This window comes from Takifugu rubripes, chromosome 13 (genome assembly GCF_901000725.2).
Source record: "Takifugu rubripes chromosome 13, fTakRub1.2, whole genome shotgun sequence".
NCBI classification, from domain to species: domain Eukaryota; kingdom Metazoa; phylum Chordata; class Actinopteri; order Tetraodontiformes; family Tetraodontidae; genus Takifugu; species Takifugu rubripes.
The window spans coordinates 20833477-20859467 of record NC_042297.1 but is presented as its reverse complement, the minus strand read 5'-3'; the positions used below and the strand labels follow the sequence as shown (position 1 = coordinate 20859467).

Below are 25991 nucleotides of genomic sequence, written 5' to 3'. Positions count from 1 at the left end.
TATCTGGATGTTTTGCGGAAAATAGAATAATATTTAAACAAATCTGCACAAGGGGTGATTTTTTTTTTAAAACGGTGATGTAAGACATTTTACTATTCACACCCAAACCAGCCGAACTCTTCCCTTAACAACCTTATTTAACCACAAAAACACCTCAATTTACAGTTTGCTGAAATATCGGCCAGTGTAACTATAAACAGTGAATGCGTCTTTATTTATAATTGTTATCCCTTCACTCTTGTGTAGTTTATTGTGTCGTTAGCTGGGAACGAGGCTCTCGGCGGCCGATTGCTCTGGTCTGGCCGATGCCGTCAGTTCACAAACATTCGCTCGCGGTTGCTAGAGAAAAGGGACATATTCGAGGCTGCGAGGCCGCGCAACAACGCGTCTTTTCGGGCTGGCAGGAACGGCCAGAGAGATGGGCTACTTGGCCCAAACACGAAGAAGACGAATTTGAACTCCACTGCCACAAGTTTGGGTCTGCGAGGTGTTTGTGGACGCACATATGTAGGAGTTGTGTAATGTTTAAAATGTGGGAGATGGTGTCGTTACCGAGAGAGAGCTCTCTCTTCCTGTCGTCTCGGACAAGATGGCAGCGGTGCAGGCGAACTGTGCATGATATGGATTTATAAGTCCATAACATGTTCAGCGGAGCCCTGGATCATACTTATAGTGACTCTATGTGAAGGTAAGCGGCGTGGTCAACAACAGCTGTTAATGTGAAATATTAGCGTGTTTAACATTCGAGTCATACTTTAAATGTGACGTAACGAAAAGTCATAAGTGAGCTGCAAACTTAGCTAGCGAGCATCGTGTGGTTTCAGCAGGTTTAACGGCCACCACGCTTCTGTTATCGAGCCGTTTATTGTTTATTATTGTTATTATTTACTATGGTGAACCAAGCCCGTTGGGGAGGTCGCTAAAGCCAATAAAGCAGGCGGGTCGATGATTCCCATCCAGTGTTTGTGACTGTTGGCAACGTCTCCAGAGCTGCTCCAGCTCTCTGGCTTCATCTGCGGGTTCTCTCAATCATTAACCTGCTAACGGAGCACTTTAGATTGGGCCAATGTTGAACTTGCAGCAACCAACGCACATCTGAAATTCCCCGATAGTTGTGACTAAACGGGAAAGTCCATTGCAAAATCCTGCTGACGTGCACACACGTTTAAGAGCCATTTTAACCCACCTTAACTCAGCTATTCAGGACACTCATTATGCTATAATGAATGTGTCTAATATTACGCAACAAATGGCGCTGCTTTATGTCGAAAAACGTCGTTGATGCTTTTGAACATCCGTTGAAATCTCGTTCACGGGTGGAAAACTGTTGATGGCCTGGAGGGAATTCCAAGATAAAGTTTAAAGGACCTTCCAGCGTGGGCAGGTATTTTGGTCAACTTGGTCAACAAGCTTCCTCGGGCGTCTTAGTTACCATCTAAAACTGGTTATGACACATTAACAGGCTGAATTCGAAGCCGTGTGATGGAGGCGTCCTGTATGGTCAGCATGTGTGTTGTTACTGGTTCCGGTCCAGTTTAACCAGCTCTGGCTGTGTGTTTCAGACTTTGTTGCCTCGTTCCTGAGGAATCAAACAGTTTGGGGGTTTATTTGTGGACTCTACTGGTGTAGCTCTGTTGGGTTCTTACCTGTTCACTCAGACCAGGATAATTAATATCCTGAATATGTTTACGTGAATAGGATGATGCTTTTCTGGATCACAGCATGGTGTCTGAAGAAATCCTCTTTATTTCCTCCACCATTTGCCTTCTTTGATTATTACAGATGTGTAAACTACAGCTTTATGCTGTGCTTTGTGTTATTGGCTCCTGGTGTGTAGCAATCATCAATGTATCGGGTGCAAGGTCGCCCACACAAGGCTGATGGTGATAAAAGAGCCTGAAACAGAAAACTGGATCCACAGAAACACACATAAAAAAGAAATCACTGTAGCAACAAACTTTACGAGTAAGGTTCTCCTGAGCAGAAGACCCAGTGTGTTTAGTTGCACTGTATCATAACCGAAAGGACTGTTTTAATGTTTCAGCAGCGTAATTAGTGACCTAAATAATTCAGTGATAAATGCCAGTCTGCAGGAGCTCAGACAGGAGCTTTTGATCAGGGTTTCCTTACTGCTGTTTGCCCTTTTTTCAGTTTGTGCCATGTTGAAATCCGAGAAAACTGCTTTGTAATCGGCAGTATTTTGAATATTTAAATATGATATAGGACTATAATTGGAAGGTTAAACACAATAAGATGCTAGAGAAACTATAGGAGCCTGCTGCTCACTTCCAAAAATGTATATGTGGAAGTGTGTTTTAGAAAATTAGAAAATACAGGAAGGGAGGATTCCTCCAGTTGTTGCTTTCATTTCTCTAAAGAGGTGGTGCCCATATCTGAACTCAACGATGCTGTGTGATTTCGTGCTCTTCATCAAGTCATGCTGTCTTTGTTGATGTTAGTGAAGACTAACGAATGAAGCTAAAAGAGCACAGCAATACTCGATGATTGTGCTGCGACGCCTCTGGTGCCTGGACGTCCCTGCGATGAATCCATGGATGCTTTTGGAGGGGTGCAAGTGCAGTCTCGGGTGGTTTGGATCATGCAGACCTACATAGAGGGGACCATCTCAGCTGTGCTCTTGCTCCTCAGCTCTACATCCTGCACTGCCTGCACAGGAAGCAGCCTGGCTGGAGGAGCTCTGATAGACGGCGGCTTGGTTGGAGCACGCTGAGCCTTCCAGACACACGAGCTAAGCAAACGTTCGTCACACAGTATTGCTAGGAGCTAGCATATGAGTCGTGCAGGACCTGATTAGGACACACTGAGGTTGTGTAAATGGTTCTCACCACCCAAACACCTCTTCACTGATCATTCTTTTACATATTACACATGATTGGTGTAGAATTGAGGGGTTTTGTTGTGAAAGTCTTACTGCTCCTGTCAGGGCAAAATCCAAATGAGTAAGGTGTCTTTTTTAATGTGTGGCAGGACCGCAGCCATTTATAGCTCGGTGTGCCCAGGTCTAAGCTTTTGATCGCCCTGATGCTGCTTTTCACTTTTAGCTGTGAAGTCAAACACCACGGCCATAAATAGTTCCCCAGCATTCGTTTACCAGCAAGCAGCTGGAATCGTGGCTCCTGAGATGAATGTGATCAGTGCTATCAGCACTCAACACAAGTGTTGTTTGACTGGAGTCGCTACACAGACGCTCTGGTTCCTATTGAGTGGCCTACAGAGGAGCCTCATCCTGGAGAGAGGAGATGACGCTGGTTTTGGGGGGTTTCCTCTGGACTTTTGCTCTTCCACGACCAGCTGTTATGAATGGGCTCTGACCTTGATTAACATGGGAACTTATGTATATTAAACCAAGATCTTGGTTGTCAAGTATGAGTGATCGACCTGCGACAGGAAGTTCCCGTCCGAGTGCTTGAGAGAGTTACAGTTGAGACACGTGGTCATAGTTTTATCACACCCCAAGCATTCATGCTTTTAAACTCCTTTTTTTAGACTCCTTTTAGATGTACTACCAGCTAAAATCTCACTTCTGTATTCTAGCTTTTATTAAGCTTTTTTTCTCTGGCTGAGCTTTCAGATGAGGTGCAAGAATCTTTTCTGCTTGTTATAAAACAGAAATGTTGGGTTTGTTTTTTATTGCTTTGGTTTAGTGGCCGTTCATTTTCTTTGCTGCAGCCTTTATTGAGATTCTGTTTGATTGGGATGAATTAGACACGAGCAGATTCCTGTGTGCATCTTTCTTTCTTTTGCCCATTTTTCAGTGTGATTTTAAGTAGATTTTAAAAAGGGTCACTGCCATAAAAATGCAATATCTCGGGTGTCTCTGTTTTGTTTCTTATACTCGAGTGTATTTTAGCTTTTGCTGTGTGGCCTCGATGGTTAGGAATGGTTGAAAACACACCCATACTTAAATAAATGGGAAAAATGCCTTTCAGTCTTTTTTTATTTTCCTCTCCTTGTGGGTTATCCTCTTTCTAGCTCTTTTGGTTGCCTAGAGACCCACAGTGGGATGTATGGAAGTAGGAGAAAAGGTCAGGCAAACCTCAGAGATGTTAGTCATCTTCTGTTCGGAGGTGTTGGTGGGATTGTAGTAGATAGAACGAGTTGGTGAAGACAAAATAAAGTGTTATTTGGTCCTAATCTAGTCGAAATGTGTAGTGGACCAACAAGAGAATGATTACCGGGTCACTAGTTGTGATGTCATACTGTATAGGATTCAAAATACACAATTGGCATCTGGCATCTTATTCTCAAACTACCAATATAATATATTTTGCAAAAATAGCCCAGTTAAGGCTGATAATGTTGTGTTTTTCCATCCCCCCCCCCCCCCCAAAGCTGTCATTTAAAGACCCATTGCTTTGTCGTTTCTCTCTGCAGGTATGGCCTCACAAGTCTTGGTGTACCCACCACACATTTATCAAACCCAGACAAGTGCCTTTAGCAGCGTGAAGAAACTCAAAGTCGAGCCCAGCAAGTGTGTGTCCAAGGAGAGAGCACACCCACGGACTTATCTGAACAGTAGAACCCTCAGCATCGTGCACCCAACAAAACAAGCCCACGCGTTTGGAAGAGACCTTGCAGTCAGTGTGAAAGTGCGTGAAGGACAAGAGCACCCGGTGCAGACCGTGGTGGTACGCGGCGTACAGAGACAACACGCCAGTAAGAGAGGAGTGGAGGGAGGCCTCTCGGGCCCAGCTGTGGGCCAGCAGCAACAGGACGCAGGGGTTTCTCTCTCACAGGGCAACGAGCAGCAGCGGCAGCAGGAGCAGACAGTCACAGCAAGTGGAGGCAGCAGTGGAGCAGCAGGAGCAGGAGGAGGGGGACGGGGAGAGGGCTGCAGTGGAGGAGGCCAGGGAGTCGGTGAGGAGGAGGGCGACAGAGAAGAGGACTGTGGAGGTTTGAACTCGGCAGACAGCTCTCAGCGATGTGGGCTGAAACGTAAAAGCCAGGAGCTGGATAATCGCGGGAGCACCATGCAGATTGTGGAAGAACTGTCATTGTTGCCCGCCATGTTGCAAACAACAAATGTGGGTAATGCAACCATGCCTGCGCCCGCAGCCATGGGGGCCGGAGGGGGGGCCTCCAAGCAGGGTGTAGGGCACGGGGCTTTAGGAGCAACTGGGGGAGCGGGAGCTGGCGATGGGGACTATCAGGTAGTACAGCATGAAGTTCTGTGTTCCATGAAGAATACATACGAGGTGCTGGATTTCTTGGGACGTGGCACGTTTGGCCAAGTTGTGAAGTGCTGGAACAGGGGCACGGGCGAGGTGGTCGCCGTGAAGATCCTGAAGAACCACCCCTCCTACGCACGGCAGGGTCAGATCGAGGTCAGCATCCTTGCTCGCCTGAGCGGGGAGAACGCCGACGAGCACAACCTAGTGCGAGCTTTCGAATGCTTCCAGCATCGCAGCCACACCTGCCTGGTGTTCGAGATGCTGGAGCAGAACCTTTATGATTTCCTGAAGCAGAATAAGTTCAGCCCGCTCCCCCTGAAAGTGATCAGACCTGTGCTGCAGCAGGTAGCTACAGCTCTGAAGAAGCTGAGGAGCATGGGTCTGATTCATGCAGACCTGAAGCCAGAGAATATCATGCTGGTGGATCCAGTGAGGCAGCCCTACAGGGTGAAAGTGATCGACTTCGGCTCTGCCAGTCACGTGTCCAAAGCCGTGTGCTCAACTTACCTCCAGTCTCGATACTACAGGTAAGCATGCTAAACGGAGTCTGTTTTCCACATTGGTTCAGTCTGTGTGATTACAGCGTTATGAAATACCCTTCAGCAGGCATGAGAATGGTTTCCACACCGTGCAATATCCTGCCTGTTTAAGAAGCACACGCCACAAAGCCAGAGAGAACCTAATTAGAACAATGTTCTGCACCACATTCAAGCAAAAATAAGCTTTAATTAGCATTTATTGGAAAACTCTGACCAGTCGAGAGAGGGAAGAGAAGACAACTCCCTTTTCTGCCATTCACAAGTTTTAAATGTTTATTTAGGAAGCACAACTGTGTTTTTTGTGGTCAGTTAGAGCTGAATAGGCCTGAAATAGTATCTGTTATGTAATGAGAGGAAGGATTGAGTCGACTGCAAAGTTTATGCCTTTTCCTGGATCTCACAAAGACATAAAATTAGACACGGTCCCATTCCAATATTTTAAGCACTTTGATCCGGCGGGCATTGGTTCTTCCTCCACGTATTTCTGTTCACACGTGCATCTGTAGACGTGTTTTAAAGATGTTGGAGATGCCCCAAATGGCCAGGGTTACTGTCTGCCTCATTGCTATGGTGCTTCACTCCTGCACGTTGTGACTATTGGGACACACACATCACACTCACTAAAGCACAGAAACGAGCGTTCGCCGGTACGAAAGGATGTGCCGATGCTTCACGTCTCCCAGGCTAGACTGTAGGCATGATCAGGTCCACGTAGACACCACATTCCACGTGATTATGCTTCCAACAGGGTCCTCTGACCATCTGGGTGGTCCATATGCATGCTCCCCAGGGGGAGAAATCTTTTTATTAATTCGAATGCGTCCATCTTTGGATTTGAGAATGAGATTAAGAGGCTGTTTAATCACACACTTAAAGCAAACTAATGGGATTAGTGGAAAATACCAAACACACACATGCAGGTACGTATGTTCAAATACTCCATGTTGAGAGTTCACCATCGCTTTAAAAAGGTGTTCCTAAGTTCAGAGAGTAGGTGGTTAGCTGTTCCCGCTGTATTCCTGCTGTATTCCCGCCGTGCTGGGGGGGAGGTCAGCGTCCTGTTGGGATGTGTCTGTTCCTCGCAGGTGAAAAAAAGGTGAAAAGAATCTTTTAATCAGGTTCACACAGACTGATGGCAAATGATTGTAGCAGGGAATGTTTTAAGAAAGTTTTCTCTCTTAAACGTTGATATGTAAAGCTGGGAGAGGAGTGAGGGAGCTTTCTGAAGCAAATCCAGGTCAGTGCCAGGCTGATTTAATGACAGGCATTTGCATGGCCTTTGAATAATTCTGTACACTAAGCAGTGGAGCAGCCTGTTCCACAGGGAATTAGATTAATGTTGGTGGAAAAGAATGACTCAGTGTCTGTCCGGACTCGTGTCTACTGTAGATTTTTCCTCTGACATAATTTATGTTGATCCTCTATTAGAAATTTTGGGATAAATATGAATCGCAGTTGTTGGTTTGGAAATGAGATCACGATTCTTTGGCCTGTTTTTTTTTTTCCTTGACTAAATGTTGAAATTGAATTGATAAACTTTGACAAAACCAAAAATCACCAGTTTGAAAGGCTGATGTTTTCGTACACCGAGCAAATGGAGTCCTGTATTGATGAGGTCAGAGGCCCTTTCATGATCCCTGAGAAGTCAGTTCCAACAGTTTTATCACTGGAACAGAAATGTTGAAGAAGTTGGCTGAAGCAGCCAAAGGACAGTGATTATTATCTGCTAACGAGCACCGTAACTTTTATCCGATTTGATTAAGAAATAAAAGCTTTCTGTTGCATTTGGATTAAGACACAGACGAGGCTTCAGACGTCATCGATGATGTCACAGAATGAAACGGGACGGGCTCGATGCTCCGTTTACAAAAAGACCTCCGAGTTACTAGACACGGTTCATGTGATGTCAGGACGCTGCAGCGCTGTAACGAGGCCCAGACAGTTTGTTATTGTCTGGCTTAAATGCTCTGTCTTCCCGCTGTATTCCTGCTGTATTCCCGCTGTCTTCCCGCTGTATTCCCGCTGTCTTCCCGCTGTCTTCCCGCTGTATTCCCGCTGTATTCCTGCTGTCTTCCCGCTGTATTCCTGCAGTATTCCTGCTGTATTCCCGCTGTCTTCCCGCTGTATTCCTCCTGTCTTCCCGCTGTCTTCCCGCTCTATTCCCGCTGTATTCCCGCTGTCTTCCCGCTGTCTTCCCGCTGTCTTCCCGCTGTATTCCTGCTGTCTTCCCGCTGTATTCCTGCAGTATTCCCGCTGTATTCCTGCAGTGTTCCCGCTCGTGACGTCATCACGCTGCCGTTAGCACGCCTACCTTGCTAACAGTCAACACAATCGCGTGATATCATGAAGCTTTATCGTCAGTTGAGTGAGGAGGCAGCAACGGTGATGCGTTTAGGGACGTAAAACTTGAAAAAAGAGATGTTGTTTGTTTGTTTGTTTGTTTGTTTCTGGGAGTAAAACGTCCAGCTGACATCTGTGTCCACTCCAACCTTGACTGAGGGTTAGGGTTTCATGATGCTTCCTGTCACATGTGGGGAAGATTATGGTGCAAAATCATTCTATGGTTCCTGCTCATGAGGTTTAGCTCAGGAAGTGATGGCACTAAAGATTGTGGCACAGTTGGGTGGGAATTTTATGGCCAATCACCAATCAGAGTTTAGATGAGAACCTGAGAACGATCTGATCACAGGAGGTAGAAACATGTCTCGTTAAAGAACTTTCACCTTTGCACAGATGTACCTTCAAAGTTCCATCGGGACAAAGCAAAACAATCTGGACAGAAATAATGAGGACAGCAGCTTGTTGCAATTAAATGACTTCAATGTGATTAAATAAACTGTAACAAGTACTGAACGTTGCTGACATAAATCTTTATTGTCACTCGCACAGTGGCGGAGGTCAGAGCATAAAGGCCACAACCACATGAACCCCCACATTTTAATCTATTTGCTTTGTTTTAATTTAATCAGCCCATCACGATGTGAAGGACAATCAAGGTTTCTGGAACTTGAATCATTATCTAGCAGCGTTGCCACTGGCAACCAGACATGTTGTATCAGTGAGACGTCTTCAGAGTTAATGAGACGTCTGCAATATATGCAGCCGTTTCAAAATGGCATCGTTGGCCGTAGAAATCAGATAACAGCAAATATTGTCCAAATATAGTGACCAGGGAGGAGACAGCCACAGGCCGGCGTACCGGCGGCTGGAGCCCACCTTTCTGTTTAACTCGCTAGCTTTGATTTCAGAAAAAAAGGAATCTCAAACCGAGATTGACTTCTAAATTTTGGTAAAAGCCTGAGTTTGCAGCCCTGGGAAGCAAACACGCTGACTTGGGAGGGTGTTGCTGCGTATGAGGGCGAAGGTTTACTTAAAATAGCCCGCGGGCCGTCCGCCAGTGGCGTTCGCTTCTATAGATGGTGAGGCAACACAGCCGCCAGAATGAAAAACGGACACCATGAAATACTAGAGAGCTCTCACTTCCACGTTCAAGGTCGCGGGCCTCCAAGCTCAGCTCTTTTGATCTCCATATGTCCACTAAATGTGAGCGCTGAGTTTGCTGTGACGCAACATGATGTTACAGTGGACCGGCGTGTTTGGAAATAGCAGTTTTATCCCTTACACTGGGAATTAAAACTGTTGTGTAATGCACACTGATTCTGCTTTACGTTTTTGTGTCTTATTCATATATGTGGGTGTAACGTTTCAGGTTTCCTGGTGTTGCGCAATGCCCCCATTGTTTTTATGAATGAAATGAAAGCAGAAGCTGGAGCCTTTATCCGAGGACCAGTTTGTCTCCACCACGTCCCAACATGTTTCCAGCATATTTGAACTAAACCTGCACTTGGCTGAGCTGTTCGCTTAAATAATCCCAGAACTCCAGCAGTGTCGCCATAGAAGGCAGCTGGAAGACGTTTTTTCTACAATAACAGTTTTAACTTCTCTCTGGGCTGATGCAGAATTATATCACATCATGTGCAGTTATTTTGAATGAACCTGCTGTCGTATGTGCAGCTTAGCGACACTAAAACCTGCCTGACTCTTTAAGGGCTGAAAGAACAAATGATGTTAAACATGGGAGTGTTCCACCTCTGTCTCTGCTCTGCTCTGCTCTGCTGAGAGAGCTGCATCCCATTCACTCGTGGCTTCTCCAGAACATCAGAGTGCAGCATCATGTGCTGACGGTCACCTGGGACGGGGCTGCAGATGGGGCTCCAGACGGCCTTATTCGCTCCCCTCCTCACCTTTGCTGCTCCCTGAGAGGTCAGAGCTGAGGCTCACAACTATTTCTGGAGGATGAGATAATTGCCAAGAATAAGAGGTGGACAAGAGGATTAGGCCCGTTCTCTTCTCTAAGACACATTTCTCAGCATATCTCTCCAGGTGAGATAAAAAATCTGGATTTAATAGGTCACCATCTAAAAATAGCACCCGCTGTCCCTTTTTTGTAAATCAGTAAATAAAGTAGTTGATCTATATTTGTGTCGTGCAGACTACTTCTGTGTGCGGTAAATTTATTTTAGATAATCTTCCATCCAAAGTCCAGACGCAGGAGAACAGTCCCAGAACTGGAACCATCTTTCTTGTGGTCATCTGTTCAAACGTAGTCCTTCTGAATAGCACTTTTTAATCTTAAACAAATTAACTCATTTTCATTTACTGAGGCTTGTTAGACATGACGCCATCTGATATAAAATAACGTCTCCTGGTCTTCCTGGTGTGTCTGACTTGGGCTCACGGGGCTGCTGCTCACGTGTTCACGTCTCTTGGGCTCGTACGTCATCTCCTAAGGACAGAAAATAGCTCCGGTTTCACTGTGATGCTGGAGTTGCATTGATTAGAGCCGCGCGGCGCAGCCATGGCAACACCCGCTCAGATAACCTGCTGGAAGCAACAAAGACCTTTCATGTTGTTTTAAGCAGGGTCACGACTACGAATATAAAGGGGAAATAACCCTCCGTTGGGTTTATAGTCGGCCTTCTCCACGTTGTTTTTACAACCTCTGACTGGACGTCACGCCTGCTCGTCTGCTTTCATCCTTGTTTTCCTCGTGGAAGAGCAGCGTCCTTCAGTGTGTGTAATTCATGTTTACTGCATGTTCCATTTGAAAATCCACGACCGAGCTTTGAGTGGTCGTCACGTCTCTGTGCCCAGTTGGCCCGGTTGGCCCGGTGCGTTGGACCCATGGCCCGTTCACATCAACCATTAATGCATATTCAGCGTGTGTTGTGCTGACGGAGCACTCTGATTGGCTGTTCAGCCTCAGCTAATTATTAACAGATGTGGGGAAATCAAGCAAAGGTTAAAGTTAAGGGTGCACGCACACACACACCATTACACACACACACACACATGCACACACACACACACCATTACACACTACCATTCCAAACCATGTAGCACCAATGGTTTGTCATATTTTTCTGCACTACTTAATCATTCTACCTCTGGAATGTCTTATTTGCACCTTCATTTTTCTTCATATCTTCTGACATTCCTTTCTGTATATAATGTACATAGTAATGTACATAACATAAGAGTCTTTATTTTTAGTACTATCTTTACTGTACACCACGGGCTGCCGCTGTAACACGTGAATTTCCCCGATCAATAAAGTTTATCTTATCTTATCATAATGTAAACAGCTCACATTCTTCAAGCGCTTTCAGTTTCCTTTCATTTTTGTGAGGCCATCGGTGCACCTGTCTGTCAGCGTTCAGGTAGTGAGCACATCCTTGTGTCTTTTCCTGCTTTAAGTCCCATCAGAGTTTTGCTACATTCTAGACGACTGGCTGCAGTCTGAATAATATCCAACGTTTCAAATGCACATCGTCTTTATTGTCGACTTTAGCAGTAACCTGCAGCCCCAGTGAAGACAAGGTTGTGTTGATATGTGAGATCTCTGCTTTCGCTCTCTTGGGAGCGAAAGCAGAGAACAAAACACGCAATTCTTCTTTCTTACGTCCTCTTGTCTTTTGTTGCACAGTACCGGTTCCTGCAGCTACTCAAACTGACTTCAGACTTATTTTAGCAGCTCTAAGATTAGCTTTTCTTTTTGAGGTGTTGAGAGGTGTGTGTGTGTGTGTGTGTGTGTGTGTGTGTGTGTGTGTGTGTGTGTGTGTGTGTGTGTGTGTGTGTGTGTGTGTGTGTGTGTGTGTGTGTGTGTGTGTGTGTGTGCGCGTGCGCGTGTGCGTGTGCGTGTGTGTGCATCAATATTTCCCACTTGTCTGGTGAGAGACTCTTTCAAAATGACAACATATTCTGACAATAACTTTTGGCAGAGTTTAATTTCCCTTGAAGCGATTTTGTGCTGCAGAGATGAGGAACAGGAAATAGGTGAGGCTTCATCATGCTGTCCGTGCCCATCATAGTATACAGGATTAGCCGCGTGTCTTACCTGGATTGGTGCTGACAGGTGTGCGTCATCCCTTGTTAAAACGGTGCTGCTGGTTCCTGCAGGCTGCCCGTCACAGATTCATGACACACGTGTTTGAAATAAATCTGAATTCACAATATTACACCTTCCATAACTGTGTCTGTATTCCTGATGAAAATCCAAGAAACAAACGATTAATGTAAAGATTGGCTCTGTTATAGCTGCAACGATGGATCCATACATTATTCTGTTGCCAGTCACATGGTTTAAAGCATTTAACACGCAACTTAAAGAAGAACAAGAGGAAATATTAATGAACTGGACCTTTCCAGCGTTACAACAACCCGTCAGTAGGAGTGGGGTCTGGTGTCATTAGCTCATGTTTGTTAAAGCACCAAAATGGTTTCATACCAGTTTCACATGTGAACTCACACCACAGGGTTGTTCTAAGTTTATCTGACTACACACTAGTAAGTGGGAAATTCCCTTAAGTTTTACTTTCTACTTGGACAGAGGGAACACAAACTATTTGATGTCTGAAGATTCTCAGTTACCAGCTCATAGTTATCCAAATAAGAGCTCTGCATCAACCAGTTATTATGTCTGTAACTGCTGTTCCTGTATTTATGTTTTTGTGTGTGTGTTTTCCACAGGGCTCCAGAGATTATTTTGGGATTACCATTTTGTGAAGCCATAGATATGTGGTCCCTGGGCTGTGTGATAGCCGAGCTTTTCCTGGGCTGGCCCCTTTATCCCGGGGCCCTGGAGTATGACCAGGTAAACACACATCATTTTTCTCTTAAACAGTCAGTGCGAACTGCCGGTTCCCCGGTCCGGTGTTTCCAAAGAGGCTGAAGATATTTTCTATATGATGCTGACATGTAAAGGAGGGAGAACTCAAACTGTGGGGAAACTGATCCGACTGACTGATGCCTACATACTGGAAGGCTGTGCTGGATTGTCTCAGTTTAGCAACAGACTGAAGGCTGTAATGACACCCGGTGCCAAACTGGTGCTGTATGTACTTCCTCTGTGTTGACGTGTGTCCCCAGAGGATTGCTGGTATCTGTGACAGTAAGCAGAAAGAAATGCTCTTGCGATGCAGTGTCTATTAGTAGCTCAGCATGTCCACCCCCACCCCCGTTGGAGACCAGACACTGTCTTTGCTGGACTAGACTGATCTGGGCTTACACTGAGCAGCTTTCCTCTGCGGAGAGCCCTGCCCACTCACAGCCGACCAATAGAGCCTCAGTCAGGGCGCCGGTTCAGGGCTGCGCCTCACTCATTAATACCATTGTTTTATGGCCCCACACACTTTAATTAGGATTCTGTTTCTGTAGAAGCTGGTCACTTTTAAAGATATCTGGGGCAGAACTTTGATTCATGTAAGGTTTAGATGCGTGTGCTGCTTCGGAAACTCATCTGCTATGAGACTGTGCCAACACTTGCTAATATATTTTCCAAATGTGTTTCACAGAGAACGAGACCTTTCTAACAGATCAGTGATTGAAAAGCTGGAGGTGTTTTCTTACCCCAGCACCAACATCGCCCCTTTCTCTGAACGTACCCGTCCCCCACCTACCTCGAGCCCACTCCTCCCTCTCTCTTCCGCTCTCTCTTCCTTTTACCGAGGGGCCTGTTTCCACGCCTGTGTCTAAACTCACATGCTCGTTCCTGATCCAGGACTCGGTACGTAGGGAGGTGGACCGAAGGCACCGAGACGTGCACTGGAGTAAATAACAGGCCCTCTGAAAGGCTTTTATTGTTACTTGATAACAACACCTCTCTCAGCGGTTGGTTGGTTGATGGTCCAACTCTCCTCTCAAAGATAAATCCTGTAGTTAAAAATAGTTAAATAGCTGTTGTCATGATCACCACATATTGTCCAATAACACTAGTCACAACAGACGTTTTTAATAGACATAATTAATAGAATAATAACACCCAGTCCCAGTGACAACAGTCCGTACTCGAGTGACCTTTCATTATATTCCAACCCCTTTTTCGGAATTCCAAAATGCCTCTAAATCTTTTTTCCGTCATTATCCAAATTCCTTCAGAGCCCCTTGTTTGGCACGGAATAGAAGTTTTTGGTGATGCACTTTGCTGCTCTCTTCTGTTCCACATTAGCCAAACTTATTAAAGGCCCACATCACCATCTGACCATGGCTGGGTCTGGATCCAGAGGGTTTGGGCTTCTTATTTTGGCTGGCATTCACACTCTCCTCCTGTGATGTGTCAAAGGCATTTTCGGCTCCGCGCTCCACAGCCAATGAGATCATTCACCGGGTCCCAGAAAAAGTACTTGCCCTGTAAAACCGTACAATTGCATTTCCAGCAGGGGACAGGCGGCCAACAATCGCTGCAGGCTTTCAGCGCGTGGCTGGATTACCAGCTTTTTCCAGAGTTGGGGCAGTGTAGACGGATGCCACATTAGTATCCAGCATCCTGGATACTGAACACGGTCACTGCAGACCGGGTTCTGCTCAAGAGTCCTGAAAACCAGCCCTGTAGCTTCAGGGAGTGGACCTCGCTGACAGCTGCGGGATGGTGGGCGAGGCGGCGCACACCTGTAGTTCACTAGCTGCGTACAGGGCGCCAGTGGAAAGTGTGTATCTAGCAGCAGAAGCGGTGAGCCGTCTCCATCCGGATCCAAATTTAAAAATTATCGACACTACCTAAAGAATCAATTTGATCTATACGTCCGTATTATCTTAATAACGCCGGCAAGATCTTAAATCTCCATTTAAAACATGCCAACTCCACTCGATTACGTTAACAGAGCAGCGCGGCCACTGAACGAGCTGCTACAGCTACAAAATAAAATATTTCATTTTAAATAAAAAAAAAAAAAATCAGAGAAATAAGCATAAAGTTAGGGTGAATAAGTAAAATAGGTCACTTATATCAAAAGGTGCAGCAATATTTTGCATATGAAACTAAATGTGACTTCCTGCAGAGTTGCACTTTCGCTCTGAACATTAGATTTTACAAGGCGTCTTAAACAATATTCTACGGACTGTTCATCCTCTGGGTCGGCTCCGTTTACAACATAGAATATTTAGATTTCTATTTCTTCTTTTTTTGGTCGAGGTTAATGCTAGAACGAACGTGAAGGAGCGCGATCACTGGAAAACATTATCTTTTATTTAACAATGTTGCTACGTAACAGTGGCTCACTGCAGAAGAAGCCAGTGTGCCTTTGCAGATGGCATATGGACCCACATCATGCCTGCTGCCAGACAGAACCTCTTGTGATTGTGTTGTTTGCTATAATGGTGTATAACCAATCAATAGAGATGCGGGTCCCGCCCACACACAGATGGCCATATGCTCTTTTAAGGCAGCCCCGTGTTTGCATCCATCTCGTACACTGTAAAGAGCACCGCAGAAACACGACCGGGTTGAGCACCCCTCAGAACTTACAAACTCACACGTGTCCGTGATCCAGGCGGCGCTGGGTGCGTTGCCAGATCTTTGGTTCTTATCAACACCAAACCTCGACTGGTTCTTTGGCTCAACACCCAAGTGTGATGAACGTCAGCCAGGCTTCTCACTGGGCTCCCATCATAAACCTGGGTGACATTTGGCCCATAGCATCAGACTGACAACCGTCATCGCAGCAAAGCAACGGATCAGAATGTTCCGTCCAAGAAAAGGTCTTGAAAGGTTCAGCGGTGTAGCAGAAGCGTTGAATGATTGATGCGTTTTGGTCAACTTTACATTTCCATCTCGCAACACTAAACCATTCCTCCTAATATCTCTTCTTTATTCCGTTAGATAAGGTACATTTCTCAGACACAAGGCTTGCCTGGCGAACATTTGCTGAATGTTGGGACAAAAACAGCGAGGTTCTTTTGTAAAGAGTCGGATTCACCATATGCAGCTTGGAGACTTAAGGTAAAGAGGTTTTTGTTTGTTGAAGGATTTAAAGAGAATTTTCACCAGCGCCGTTCTTGAGTTTGAAACTCACAACCTTCTTTGTCTTCAGTCAACAGATGAACATGAGACGGAGACGGGAATGAAGTCAAAGGAAGCGAGGAAGTACATCTTCAGCTGTCTGGATGACATAGCGCACGTATGTGGAGTTGCTCTGGCTCACTGGTTACAGACGTTTTGACCATTCCTTTTTGAAACTTGATTGTTGTTTACTCAGAACAATAATCATGTTACATCGCAGCGCTGACAAAAACTCTCTTCCAGGTAAACCTGGTGATGAATATGGAAGGTAGTGACCTGCTGGCTGAGAAGGCGGACCGTCGAGAGTTTGTGGGCTTGCTGAAGAAGATGTTGCTGATTGATGCAGAAGAGAGAATTGCCCCAGTGGAAGCTCTCGGCCACCCTTTTGTGACGATGCAACACCTGCTCGACTTCCCCCACAGCAACCAGTGAGTCTCTAGTGCCTCTGCAGACGCGCATCCTTCCGACTGTCCTGCACACCTGAATTCCCCACCTCACCTTTTGCTCCTAGTGTGAAATCATGTTTCCACATCATGGATATTTGCTGGAGTCGCACCAGTGCGTATGAGGTGACCAACAGGACTAAAGGTCCCTTCGTCAGACCCGTGACCACGACCTCTGCTGCCACCGTCAACCACCCGTTCAACAAGGTGGCCGGCGTCCACGCTCAGGTAGGAGAACAAAACAAGCCACCAGATCCGAGCCCATGTTTCGCTCTTGTTTATCTGCCCCTGTGTCGACTAATCATGTAGACAATTTCCTCACCGTTGACTTGCCTTTCTTATTGCATCTCAGCACTCATTGTCATGGCAACAAAATCACGTCATGTTTCTGGGGTCATGGCAACAATGCAAATCAATGTTGCTGAGGAGAATAGCCGACCCCTTTTTTCTAATGCGATCGTTCCAAAAGCCACTGTTCTCCAAAAACAGTGGAATTTAGCTGTGGCTTGTTGCCTGTAAAGCAGCTGCAGTTCTTGTTTGGCACCTAGAAATGTAGTCAGATGCTTTCTGATAACTCCCGCATATAGAAAAAAGAGAGTCTCTTTTTAACTTTAGTTTCAGTATGAGGAAGAAGATACCATTTTCCTCATTTTGAAGGCGTTAAGAGGAAGGTCACTTTGAAAGCTTGAGCATCTGAAAGCCTCTTTTGTCTTACTGTCATGTGCTGGGGGTGGGTCATATGCACCAGCACAGTCTGAGCACAGTTCTCGTTATTTCATTAATGTGATTATAGCAACATGCACAGTGAATCAGGCTTAACTCCAAACTGCCTCACAGTCATCTGAGGAATGTCAACATTGTTTTCTTCTGCTCCTGAGAGTCATGCGTGATCATGAGTGCTCTCCCAAAGATATTGTGTTTTTGAGATTGGCTTTATCACAGTTAAAAATGACATTCACGTTGGTTATTAGTAGTTCTCATTAGAGTGGCAGTAAGTAATTCTTCCCAGTAGTTCCTGCTTCTCCTTTCACATTTCTGTCTTTGGACATCGCCATCTGCTGGGTTTTTGTTCTATTGCTGAAGATTTTTATACCTCAGACTATTTATTCCGGCCTTTTTTAGGGGCTCGCTCCCTCAGCTCCAACGGTGATGCACCCTGGGATACCTCTGCAGACGGGAACTGGCCCATTTGGATGCAGCGACTCATTCCAGCAAGCACTCATTTTATGTCCACCAACCATTCAAGGTATAGGTTACTGCTTTTCTTTGTATACCTGACCAAATTCCACCTTAATTAAACAGCTGGTGTTGACTTTCCCAGCAGGAATCCCCACCAATCCACCCAAACCAGCAGGTTACTCTGTTCGAATGGAGGCTTCCGTGCCTCTGGTCACTCAAGCCCCCCCCATTCAACCCCTGCAAATCAGGCCTGGAGTCATCACCCAGGTAAAAACGAACCGTCAAGAATTTAAATGAGGACCGAGAATAGAGAGGCAATACTTCTGATAGGCAGAGTGTTAGAATTGAGACAAGACATCTGAGAAATACCTGCTTCTTTTTTTAAATGAACAGGCCTGGTCCAATCGTGCACAGCAGATCTTGGTGCCAGCTTGGCAGCAGGTCACCTCAGTGCCCCCCCCTCCAGCAACCTCTGACACTGTGGTGGGCTCACAGAGACTGGTTGATTGGGGGTAAGTGTGTAGTTAACACGTCTGTTTCTAATGTATATTTTCTCCCTATGCTGTATTTTATAACATCAGTAATAACTGTACACGCCCCCAGGTACTGATGTACTGGTGCTATAACACGTGTGCCCCCCTGAATGTTAATAATCAATGAGTCATGATGATGAAAAATGATCATTCTGACGGTGATGAAGGCTTTTGGCTCATTTTACAATGTTCTGCTTGCTTATTGCAGGAAGGTGCATCCCCATGGTAACCATTATAGCTCCATGATTGCACACCCTCAGCCATTCCTTACCAACCAAATGACCATGCCCACCCACCAGCCCGTTAATATAGGCATTGCACACGTGGTGTGGCCACAGCCAGCTGCCAATAAGAGATCCAAGCCTTGTGTGAACAGGTACAGCCTGTGAACAGGACATTTTTAAAGAACGGTGTCAACCTCTTGACTTAAATGTGGTTTTTTTTGTAACTGTTCAGGGGCAACAATTTCTCCCAAACAACAAACATCCAAAATTTGACATGTCAGTCCCCAAAGATGGCCGATATAGCAAAGAATGTGCAGGAAGTGGAGGAAGAGGCAGCCAGGTGTCCAGAGACGGGCCGTGGCAACGGAGCCAAACAAGCGACAGAACAGGCAGATGAGAACGAGGAGAGCTGCTGTAAAGTGGAGCCAGAGTGTGAGGAGCTTTCAGTTTCACAGGAGCAGCGCCAGGCCATGGTGATCTCTGACCTGGTGAGCCCCACCGTCAGCGTCATCAGCATCAGCAGTGATGAAGTGGAGAGCGCACAAAGGCACTCAATGGGGGAGTGAGTACCTGCAGTCGGATTTATTCAGGTGTTAAAGATACAATATTTGTGAGTTCTGGGTACTGAAATGCTAATTTGTGTCTGTCATCACGCAGGTGTAAAGGTAGTGCAGATTGTGAAGCGTGTCAGAGCACTGTCAGTATGGAACGCGTCTGTTCCCTCAGTAGTCCAGAGAGCACACTGAGCACCAGCTCCTCAGCCTCGGCCCACTCCAGCAGCTCACCGTGCAAACATCCCAACAGGTCCGCTCCACACATCACTTATTATTCTATTCATGAAAGCGGTCCATCTAAACCTCTGCCATGTGTCCTCCGGCAGCATGTCGGATGATGAACAGGAGAGCGGTTGTGACACCGTGGACAGCTCGCCTCCCTCCAACACGTCTGGCCACAACAGCAGTCCGTTCATAGAGCAGCGCTACATGGCGGGCAGTAATCAGAACTGTGAGCCCCGGGTCGCCTGTGTTGCTCCTGAGACCGAGCCCAGCAAGCCCACGGTGCGCACTGTGGTGGTGCCTCCTATGAGGGTTCACAACAGCAACAACAACCACCCTGCGATGACCAGCGACACCTCTGGCAACACAGGTAACATCGACTGTGATGAATAACGAAGAAGAAAGACACGACAACGTTGTTTCAAATCAAGTTCCCCAAGTGATATTCATGGTTTGTTCTATTCTTAGAAAAAGCTGCAGTAAAAATGGCTGGGAAAGTTCATGACATTAAATCAGAGTCTAGCTTGGCTCCAATGCCACCATAATGACTAACGCAGGTGGCGGAGCAGCAGCGGCAGCACACAAGACCAAAATAAACTCCCGTCTTAGCGGCCGAGTGGGTGTAGCAGGGACTTTTTCAGAGTGGAAACGTGCAAAAAGTAGAGCGGAAACGCAGCGTTAGTGGGTCATGTTAGCTGGAAGATCCCATCAAAGCTGCTGCTGTCTGCCCACAGGTCACATGGTCTGGGATTACCCGGCCTTTGTAGGCCGCTGGGGTTCTCACAGGTGATTATGGGTGACCTGCCTCTCAAGTCTGCGCTGAACTATGACGTATTTGTTTGCTGTCGACACTATTCGGGCCACAGGCTGCCCTTTTCTCTCTGTGTGACTGTGTGTTAAAGCTGCATAAGACATGCCTAACTGCCCCTCAGGTGCCCCACCATGTTCTGAAGGAGAATCCAAACCAGCAAACCTGCATGTGGCAAAAACTACCTGCATGTTTTTTAACGGGAGTCACGCATGTCGTATGTGAGCTTCTTAACAGATGTGGTCATCTGGTTCTTCTCTGAGTCGCCTCCTCAGGGGTCTACTCGAGCAGAGGCTTCAACTGAGCATTTTTTAGATAACCCTCTCGTGCCCCCCTTCCACAGCGTGCGATGGTGCAACAGTTGCAGCAGAAGCCCGACATTAAAGGGCAGCGCTGGTGCAACTGGATGTATTTATATCCGATACTCTGACCTCACCATAAGCTTGATTCCAACTCCTGTCAAACCTCCCAAACATATTTATGGCCACCACCATAACATCAGGAACACAACTGTGGCAGTATTTAAAGGGTCAAGCACAGCTGAAGGCGCTGAAGCCTCCAAATGCTCCTCTAAATATCGGATCTCTTTGGATCCACTATATCTTTGCATCCTTTCTGTACTGGACGTCTTCCTAATGTTGGTAGCGCGTCGCCGTTTTGCTCCATTAACACTGTCCTCGTCTGGCTTCCCCGTACAGTCTTAGAGTCTTCGTGCCACTCCAAAGGGCGAGTCATTCCTGGACGACAGCATCACCACACCACGCCCCTCCTGAACAGACAGCAGAAAATAGCCCCCGCATTCCAGCCACAGCAACAGCAGCCGCTAGGCTTTGGGCAGGTGAGCACGATGACGGTGTTCTTCACACATCCTGTCGGATCGCTGCTGAGAACGTCTACAAACGTTGTGGTAGCTCGTGAACGTGCATCTCGTTCCCACTTTCATGGTGGGTTATGTTGTGATTTTATGTGTGACTGTTACGCCCTGCAGGGAGCTGCATGTACGGTGGCCAGCCTGTGTGAGGCGGCGCACCAGCTCAGATTGTGTATCATAGCAGCCGTTAGCATGTTATTACACTACCACGCTAACCTGGGAAGGTCCTTTCAGGAACCAAATGAGCAGATTTGTTAAAGTGGGGTTAATTTCACTCACGCTGCCCTTTCAGTAACAGTTGGGGGGGGGGCAGACTTGTCCAGGGGGACGAGCCCTTTATGGAGGGGGCACCAGTGACCGCCTTTGTTCCTCTCTGCTTCAGGTGCATCATTACGGCTCCTGCCATCAGGAATGGAACGGAAACTTTACCCACCGACGACCACAGGCCTACATCCCTCCTACAATGCACGGCCACACATTCGCCTTGTCCCACAGCAGTCCCAACCACACGGCGGGCCCCCACCCCCACCTTGGGGGCCACCCCCATTCCCAGCCTACCTTACTTTCCTACCCGCCCTCTGGCTCTCTGGTGACGGCTGCGCCCGTGGCCCACCTCCTGCCTTCCCCCGTTGCCTCCCGGCCTCCCGTGCTGCAGCCCCCCTACAACCTTTCCCACCCAGCAGGCATCATGCATCAAGTCACAGTGGGCATCAACCCCCGGCTTCTGCCCTCTCCCACCCTGCACCCCCAGGGCCAATTCAAGCCCCTCTTCCCCCCGCACTCCTACATCGCCTCGCCCGCATACACCAGTTTCCCTCTCAGCCCCACAAAAATAAACCAGTACCCTTACATCTGAGTCCGACTGCCCACACCCCATTTGCCCCTCCCCAGGGCTAAATGAAGGGGGCGATTACTCTGGCGCATGGTTTTCATTTCCAAAACCGTGGCACAACCACAGAGAAAGCAAGCTATTTTTTGAATCATGTAAACTTGAGTGTAATTGTATTTCAAGCTTTAAAAAGTCAAAAAGTTCCAATGGTGAAGGTGATTGGACATAATTAAGAAGGAAATAATGTTTGAATGATTGAATGAAAGAATGAATGAGTAGTTAAACTCACTTAATGTGTTTTGCACATTTGATATATCTTTGCATTGGATCTTCTATGAATACTCCTCAAAACAGGTAAATAATTGGGGCGGTGTTAATAGTTAGGATTTAGCACCCCTGATCCCAGCTATTTTTCTATATTGCCTTCTTACGTGTGCAAGACACATTCATATTTGTAAAGCCATCCCAGTCTAGCTCCAGATCGACAGATGCACACGTCGTCCACAGTGTATGTCGTACCGCGTTGGAAGTATTTGTAACTCTTGGGTGTCTCTCGGTGTTAGCAAACGTCAGTCAGCTAAGCGATTTTTAATAGGGTCGTCCCTCACGCTGCATGTGGTCTTGCATGAGCAAAAGCGTAAAGCGGACGGACGCACAGACGTCGCTCGGATTGTCCGCGTCACAAGACTCGCTGCATTGTCTAACCTGTCCCCAACCATAGTGCCTTACATATCTGAGGTTGTTAATGTTACTACTTATATATGACTATACATGAATATTAATGTACTGGACTGCAGCACTTGAAATTCCAATCAACTGATGCATCCTGTGTGTGAGTATGTACGTGCACACGTGTTTATGTCCGTGCACACGTGTTTATGTCCGTGCGTAGCTCGCGCTGATGTGATGGATGACAGATAGCGGTGCTTATTATTTGGACTTGGTGTAAATTTCAGCGTGCTGTGGGTGTTTTTCTGTTCTTTGAAGAGCAGCATGCTTTGCTGTGGCGAATGTTTCAACCCCCCCCCCCCCCCCGAATTGGTGTTTCATGTAGGGAACATTGCGTAATATTTGATAATCACTTTCTATGTAGTGAAACTTCTCACAGACAGTGTTCGTACTGTCCAATCTGCAATACAATCTGACTAGTCGTTGACCCCCCCCCCCCCCCCATTAGTTGTTTTTGCGTTATCATTTTGTGTGTTTTCTCATTGTTTTTAGCGGTTTAGTCTTGTGATAGTTTGGCTTTGGTTAGCTGAGGAAAAATGCAAATTATTATTAATGGTATGGAATCTTCTAAGCCTGAGCTAACCATGCAGTATTTGATATATCCACGTATATGAGCATATACTATAGCTAGACTATTTAGTACTGATGCTTGATAAGGTGTGAGTAATTTGTGTGCAATTCTCTCATTTATGCATGTGTGATAAAATTAACTTTCCCTTTACATTATATCATGTGTTAAAGGCTTCAGGCTTATTAGGTGTCGACTGCTTATTTTACACATTCCATCAGGGAGGAATACACACACTCACACACACACACTCTCACACACACACACACACACACACACACACACGTTTGTGTGTTTATACGAGTACACATGCGTGTGTACGTATGCACCCGTGCGCGTGTATATAAATATAGGTGGTAGCACCAGTCTATGTGGACGTGCCGTGTGCGTTGGTCCTGTTTGTTTTACGAGTCTCCGACTCCCTTTTGGTTGGTCTTTTCTTTTCAAATGAAGTTGCTTGTGCAGCACCAAAGACTGTAATTCATTTCTTGAGCAAGGTAGCTATTCTGTTGGCGTAGCCCTGGTTAGACCGTAGGTGTAGGATGGGGTTACCACGAAAGAAACAAAAAAATGTATTTAAACGGCCGAGCTCTTGTCTAGCTTGTGGGGCAATTAATAAGTCGTATCATTTCTTCTTGAATGTATCATAGATAAGCTGCTATATGATGATTGCCACTTCAATAGCTGTGAAATTAGGTGATTTCTCTGAGTTTAAAACTAGCGTTGCTATTTTATTTTTATTTTTTGTATAGGTCCCTAATGATCTGAAATAGAAGTGGTTTTGATTTTTGTGTTTTGCGTTCATATTTGGCGTGTCTTTGTAACTACTGTAATGCTGATGATGAACATTAGTTGCGTTCGTTGTTTCTCGGGGTGTGTGTTTTTGGCATCAGTATTTTATCTTTATTAACCTTTCGGGCTCATCGCTGCATATAAATGACGTATTGATGTAACTTAATTTTTTCTATGTTTTCATATCGATGTTTTGTACCCATCTGAAGCTGTAGCTTGCAGGACTGATTTAACTTTTTCATTGTACGCCTGCTAGCAGTACCCGTCGGTGTTGTAGGAGCACTGTGAGATGCCGGAAACAGTCCGTGGCGTTCGTTATTTAAGGATGGTTCAGAGTAAAAAGATAACACTGAAGTGATGCGTGCAGCACGTCCACACGCTCGCCGCCAGGCGCTCACATGGGTGCGGGGGGGATTCTGGCCGGCTCGGTCCAGCCCGCTGAGTTCCAACACCTGTTTGGCGTCGGACTGATGGAACAGTTGTCGACTGTTGTACCTGGCAAGAGCAAACACTTCATTTTGATGTTCTTAACTGCCTTGAGTTCAAATCGCTCTCCCCTTTATACGAGTGTCTCATTTCAAAAGTGTCGTCATCAGCGCTAAACTGTGGCCATCGTCGACGTGTTCCGTGCTTAAATGGAGACAGTGCGAGCAGCACTGCGTACGTGCCTTGAGATTACAGAACGCCGGCGTTTGAGACCGCCACGTCTTTGCTTATTTGGCGAGGAAGGCGGAAACGTATCGATCAGGCCGCCGCGCAAGGAGAAGCGAGCGAAGCAGAACTCCACTGCGGGGTCCCCGGTCCCCGGTCCCGGGCCCGGGCCCGGGGAGCCTGGGCAGCGCCGGGCGCCGCAGTTCCCACGTTGACAGCACCACACTGACAGTCACGCACTCTGAATGACATGATGCTCACGTGTCACTCTGGCTGAGCAGCAGATGCAATATTTACATTGTGCGGTCATTGCACCACCAAGTGTTCTTAGAAAATCTCCACGCTTTACGTTTGCTCGCAGCCTCGCACGTGCACCACCGGAGCAAAGCTAACGACACCCAATTCATTTTGGATCAGATGAGCAACGGATGGTTTATCTGGGTGAAGAGGTGCTCTGTCCAGGAGATTATTGTCTTTTCTGTCAGTCACGAGTGAAAAACTCCACGTTTAATGGTTGCATGTTCTCTTTTTTGATGGCTTTTAAACCCAAATCTGTACGCTTTACTGCTCATGCTCCAGTATCGTTGTGGGAAACAGCTTCTGATGACAAGGCATGCACTTGGCTGATTAGTCCTGGAAACAGTCCCCATAACAAGCATGTGAACTGTCTGTGTCCGATTCCTCCAAAGGTATTCACCAGCAATGCGCCTGCATAAACTCTCCCATACGTGTCGGTGAAAGAATGGATGCAAGTGGAGAGAAACTTAACACGGTCTTTCTGTTCCACACGATTGACTTCTGGATTAACAATTTCTTTCTCTCTTTTTTTTTAAAAAAGATTTCATGGAATATTTAACAGATAAAACATTTTTAAAATGCTACTATTAAAGTTCTGACTTTGATATCATAAAAAATCCTCTGCTGCGGTATTATCCTTTAGAGACCTTAATTCAGGGTATGTATTGGTCTAAATGTGCTACTGTGTAACTGATTTTAATGAGATTTGTTTTGCTCAAGCTTTTATTTCCAGAGTTCTGGTCATTGGTGTCAATTTCAGAGTTAATTCACACTGCAAGTTATGGAATCATCTGTTTAGATTGCTCATCAAATAGACTTGATAATGAACTGTTACTGTTTTAGTACTTGTAGATTTTATGTGGCTTTGTTTTCTTTTGTTTTTTTTTCTTAAATTGGTTTAAGGTTTAAATCATTTGCATTTGCTTTTCATTTTAATTTTGTGCTACACTAGTTTGCCATGTAGCAATTGCACTGTGCAATATTTACAGTATGAGGACTGGGAAAACTAACTTTATGGATGTGATGTCTATTTACAGTTTGCGATAGTGTTTCCTCTCTAGTTCTCAGTGATTTAGGTGTGACCAAGCCTTCTCTACTTTGTCACATTACGCGGGTTTTCCAGGTGACTCTTTTGGTGAGTGTCAAAATAAGACTTTATGGTGTATTATTGTTAAGATTCACTTTGAATTAAAAAAAAAATCTATTGATGCAGCTCTCCTTTTG

At 46.1% G+C, this 25991-nt stretch overlaps 1 protein-coding gene across 3 annotated transcripts; it reads left to right on the top strand.

Moving 5' to 3' along the window:
- Positions 1-325: 325 nt before the first annotated feature.
- Positions 326-25977, top strand: hipk3b (homeodomain interacting protein kinase 3b). Of its 3 annotated transcripts, none has more exons than XM_011619088.2 (16): positions 326-688; positions 4396-5719; positions 12761-12884; positions 15888-16007; positions 16099-16185; positions 16311-16495; positions 16579-16738; positions 17633-17756; positions 17835-17956; positions 18083-18201; positions 18431-18598; positions 18679-19008; positions 19104-19250; positions 19327-19592; positions 20729-20868; positions 21284-25977. In XM_011619088.2, the coding sequence occupies exons 1-16, from the start codon at positions 616-618 to the stop codon at positions 21755-21757; spliced, it is 3963 nt and encodes a 1320-aa protein (XP_011617390.2). In that variant the 5' UTR covers positions 326-615; the 3' UTR covers positions 21758-25977. The 3 variants fall into 3 exon arrangements, with proteins under 3 accessions (XP_011617390.2, XP_011617389.2, XP_029702266.1); XM_011619087.2 differs by having other exon boundaries at positions 17832-17956; XM_029846406.1 differs by lacking the exon at positions 326-688 and adding an exon at positions 2615-2759 and having other exon boundaries at positions 17832-17956.
- Positions 25978-25991: the final 14 nt, after the last annotated feature.

Coding starts and splice junctions, on each gene's coding strand:
- hipk3b (XM_011619087.2), top strand. CDS start 616: ATGATATGGATTTATAAGTCCATAACATGTTCAGCGGAGCCCTGGATC. Junction 17,957..18,082: donor GGCCTGGAGTCATCACCCAG/GTAAAAACGAAC, acceptor TTAAATGAACAG/GCCTGGTCCAATCGTGCACA. Junction 19,251..19,326: donor CCGTGCAAACATCCCAACAG/GTCCGCTCCACA, acceptor GTCCTCCGGCAG/CATGTCGGATGATGAACAGG.